The 5,000-nt window shown below is 37.3% G+C and overlaps 1 protein-coding gene across 3 annotated transcripts in view; it reads right to left on the reverse strand.

Moving 5' to 3' along the window:
- Nucleotides 1-5,000, reverse strand: part of LOC133651795 (uncharacterized) — an 18,645-nt gene that overhangs the window by 10,112 nt on the left and 3,533 nt on the right. For all 3 annotated transcript variants that reach the window (XM_062049919.1, XM_062049918.1, XM_062049920.1), the window contains exons 4-5: nt 4,725-5,000; nt 491-645 (exon numbers count right to left, since the gene is read on the reverse strand). The exon at nt 4,725-5,000 is cut by the window's right edge and continues 94 nt beyond it. In XM_062049919.1, the coding sequence (XP_061905903.1) occupies nt 491-645; nt 4,725-4,800 (231 nt within the window). In that variant the 5' untranslated portion in view covers nt 4,801-5,000. The remainder of the gene's footprint in view (nt 1-490; nt 646-4,724) is intronic.

Genomic DNA, 5,000 nt, shown 5'->3' on the forward strand with positions numbered 1-5,000 from the left:
CTATTTAAGTAGTTGCTATTCTTCTTTGTGTGGACATTGTTGCTTGTCGTGTCATGTATGGATGTATATTGTGGACGCCGTCTCTGCTCCACACGCAAGTTTTTGCTGTCGTCCAGCATTCTGTTTACTTTGTAGCCAGTTCAGTTTTACTGTCGTTTTACATAGCCATCCCTATGCTTCATTGCCTTTTCCTTTCTTAAGCGTTATTTACCTTTTTACCTGCACGATGTGGTCTGCATATTGGGATCACAGTTCTACAGCCGAGTTCTACACAGCACGGACACTAAGGAACGGCACAGTATTTGCAGATTATAGTTATTGATTTGCAAAAAATATTTTTTGGACAAATTGGGTGAAGTTGCATAATTTCCCACGGCACACCAGACAATATCTCGCGGCAGTGGTTGCAAAACACCGCTCTAGCCTACGATAATACAATTATACCAGCGTTCAGTTTCATTATTAACTTATCAAAATGTTTTCCTCTCACCTGAACTTTGGAGACCATGTAGCACAAGTAGCTTGAATCTGAGGCCGATGGATGATCCTTGGTGTCGATGCCAGGAAGCGACGGGAGAGACACTCGCTGGTCATCAAGGCGGTGACTTTGAGTGTTGGCCAATAAGTTGAACAACATGTCGGAGTCTGGGGGTGTGTCAGCAATAAAATGGGAAAAGAGATGTGGAAAAGGAGATCAATCAAACTAAAAAATGACTAAAATGCTTCAAGGGACAAATAATAAAAACTAGGGATGTCAAACAATACAAATAACACATTTTCCTGAGGGAACTCTCCTGAAGGAATCAATAAAGTACTATCTATCTATAAACTATCCATCCATTTTCTACTGCTTGGTATATACAGAATAAGTACATATATACATGTATATAGGTATATAAAGGTATATACAGAATAAGTATATATTAGGGCTGCAACTAACGATTAATTTGATAATCGATTAATCTGTCGATTATTACTTCGATTAATAATCGGATAAAGGAGACAAACTACATTTCTATCCTATTCAGTATTTTTTTGAAAAAAAAAACAGCATACTGGCACCATACTTATTTTGATTATTGTTTCTCAGCTGTTTGTAAATGTTGCAGTTCATAAATAAAGGTTTATTTTAAAAAAATAAAAAATTTAAAAAAATAAAAAAATAAAAAAAATTAATTAATTAAAAAAAACTAGCATAGATCCAACGAATCGATGACTAAATTAATCGGCAACTATTTTAATTATCGATTTTAATCGATTAATTGTTGCAGCCCTAGTATATATATATATATTAGGGCTGCAACAACTAATCAATTAAATTGATTAAAATCGATTATAAAAATAGTTGCCGATTAACTTAGTCATCGATTCGTTGGATCTATGCTATGCGCATGCGCAGAGGCTTTAAAAACAAAACAAAAAAAACAACAAAAACATTTTTTTTAATTTTTTTAAAATAAATCTTTATTTATAAACTGCAACATTTACAAACAGCTGAGAAACAATAATCAAAATAAGTATGGTGCCAGTATGCTGTTTTTTTTCAATAAAATACTGGAAAGGATAGAAATGTAGTTTGTCTATTTTATCCGATTATTAATCGATTAATCGAAGTAATAATCGACAGATTAATCGATTATCAAATTAATCGTTAGTTGCAGCCCTAATATATATATATATATATATATATATATATATATATATATATATATATATATATATATATATATATATATATATATATATATATATATATATATATAACCGGTATAGCTCGGTTGGTAGAGTGGCCGTGCCATCAACCTGAGGGTTGCAGGTTCGATCCCCACTTCCGCCATCCTAGTCACTGCCGTTGTGTCCTTGGGCAAGACACTTTACCCACCTGCTCCCAGTGCCACCCACACTGGTTTAAATGTAACTTAGATATTGGGTTTTCACTATGTAAAGCGCTTTGAGTCACTAGAGAAAAGCGCTATATAAATATAATTCACTTCACTTCACTTATATATATATATATATATGTATTTACAGTATAGGTGTATATATACACATGTAGATAGGTATATAAAGGTATATACAGAATAAGTATATATACAGAATAAGTATATATATATATATATATATATATATATATATATATATATATATATATATATATATATATATATATATATATATATATATATATATATATATATATATATATGTATTTTCAGTATAGGTGTATATATACATGTATATAGGTATATAAAGGTAAATACAGAATAAGTATATACAGTATATACAGTATAGACGTAATATGATCAAACTCGAGCAGCCGCATTTTGTATAAACTATAAAAAGTAAAATGTCCTTTAACGGCACTATTTCTTTTGAAGCGCGATTAACATGCTTGCATCATGTGTGACCGTTATTCAGGGTCTCCGCAGGTTTCAACAAGTCAAATTTAAGACCTTTTTTGAAGACTAAAATGAATATAATTTAAAACAGGGGTGTCAAAGTCATTTTAGCTCAGGGGCCGCGTGGAGGAAAATCTGTGCACACGTGGGCCGGACTATTAAAATCATGGCATTAAAACTAAAAAAAAATAAAGACAAGGTCATATTGTTTTCTTTGTCTTTGGCCAAAAATAGAACAAACATTCTGAAAATCATCCATCCATTTTCTACCGATTGTCCCTTTTGGGGTCGCGGGGGGGTGCTGGAGCCTATCTCAGCTGCATGCGGGCGGAAGGCGGGGTACACCCTGGACAAGACACAGATAGACAGACAACATTCACACACTAGGGACCATTTAGTGTTGCCAATCAACCTATCCCCAGGTGCATGTGTTTGATCCATATATTGGGGTATTTTTTAAAGTTTATTTACAAAATACATGCAAATATTAAAGGCCTACTGAAATGAATTTTTTTTATTTAAACGGGGATAGTAGATCTATTCTATGTGTCATACTTGATCATTTCGCGATATTGCCATATTTTGCTGAAAGGATTTAGTATAGAACAACGTCGATAAAGATCGCAACTTTTGGTATCTGATAAAAAAAGGCTTGCCCCTACCGGAAGTAGCGTGACGTAGTCAGTTGAACATATACGCAAAGTTCCCTATTGTTTACAATGATGGCCGCATGAAGTGAGAGAGATTCGGACCGAGAAAGCGACAATTTGCCCATTAATTTGAGCGAGGATGAAAGATTTGTGGATGAGTAAAGTGCAAGTGAAGGACTAGTGGGGAGTTGAAGCTATTCAGATAGGGAAGATGCTGTGAGAGCCGGGGGTGACCTGATATTCAGCTGGGAATGACTACAAGAGTAAATAAACACAAGACATATATATACTCTATTAGCCACAACACAACCAGGCTTATATTTAATATGCCACAAATTAATCCTGCATAAAAACACCTGCGTGTTTGTTATGCTAGCTCCTAGCTCCTCTGCTAGCTCCTAGCTCCATAGAACACGCCAATACAATTCAAACACCTGATCAACACACACAATCACTCAGCCCAAAAGACCGTTCACCTAACCCAAGGTTCATAAAGCTTATATATTTTAAAAAACTTACGTACATACGCAAAAAAAAAGTTGCGCACATACGGTCAAGCGATCAAATGTTTAGAAGCCAAAGCTGCATACTCACGGTAGCACGTCTGCGTCTTTGTCATCCAAATCAAAGTAATCCTGGTAAGAGTCTGTGTTGTCCCAGTTCTCTACAGGCGTCTGTGTACGAAGTCAAAAGTCCTCCTGGTTAGAGTCTCTGTTATCCGCGTTCTTCCATCTTGACTGCATCTTTCGGGAATGTAAACAAAGACGCGCCGGCTGTGTACTGTTGTTGCTGACTTCATTCGAAAAATACGTCCATTTCGCACCGACAACTTTCTTCTTTGCTTGCTCAGCTTCTTTCTCCATAATGCAATGAACATAATTGCAACAGATTCACGAACACAGATGTCCAGAATACTGTGGAATTATGAAATGAAAACAGAGCTTTTTCGTATTGGCTTCAATGTGGAAGGCATACCCGTGTTCCCCGGGCTACGTCACGCGCATACGTCATCCTCAGAGGCGTTTCGAACCGGAAGTTTAGCGGCAAATTTAAAATGTCACTTTATAAGTTAACCCGGCCGTATTGGCATGTGTTATAATGTTAAGATTTCATCATTGATATATAAACTATCAGACTGCGTGGTCGGTAGTAGTGGCTTTCAGTAGGCCTTTAACCTGTGATTAATAATAATGAATCCAAATGCAAAAGTGTGATTGTTCTGATTTAGAAAAATTATAATTCCACTGCATTAATCTAAAGTACACTTATTAAAGATGCAATTCATCAAGATTAATCCCACGTTTAACTGAGGACAAAATGCGATAAGTCTTGATTAAATATTGTTATTGTTTGACAGCCCTAATAAAACACAATATGGTAAATGGGTTATACTTGTATAGCGCTTTTCTACCTTCAAGGTACTCTCAAAGCGCTTTGACACTATTTCCACATTCACCCATTCACACACTGATGGCGGGGAGCTGCCATGCAAGGCCCTAACCACCACCCATCAGGAGCAAGGGTGAAGTGTCTCGCTCAAGGACACAACGGACGTGACTAGGTCGGTAGAAGGTGGGGATCGAACCAGGAACCCTCAGGTTTCTGGCACGACCACTCTCCCAACCGCACCACGCCGGTAAAATAATATGAATAGCTAGATCTTTTAATAATTCACCTCTGTTGCATGGATCAGCAAGAGGCTTCCTGTTAGTGTGCCTGGGGCTGCAGGGGGCGCTCTGACTGGGATCCATGAAGCAGCACTGGGTCCTCCATGCGTCCACGTTGCCCGTGACTGATGAGGTTCATCAACTTCTGCTTTTCCTCGGGTGGCTGGCCTGTTGGACCCAACAATTAGCTCTCACGTTGCATAATCATCACCTGACAACCCACAATGACCTCACAATGACGGTGTTGGCGCGGTCCTGCTCCCCGGGGACCTGGAGTTGGTTGC

This window comes from Entelurus aequoreus, linkage group LG06, assembly GCF_033978785.1.
Source record: "Entelurus aequoreus isolate RoL-2023_Sb linkage group LG06, RoL_Eaeq_v1.1, whole genome shotgun sequence".
Taxonomy (NCBI): Eukaryota; Metazoa; Chordata; class Actinopteri; order Syngnathiformes; family Syngnathidae; genus Entelurus; species Entelurus aequoreus.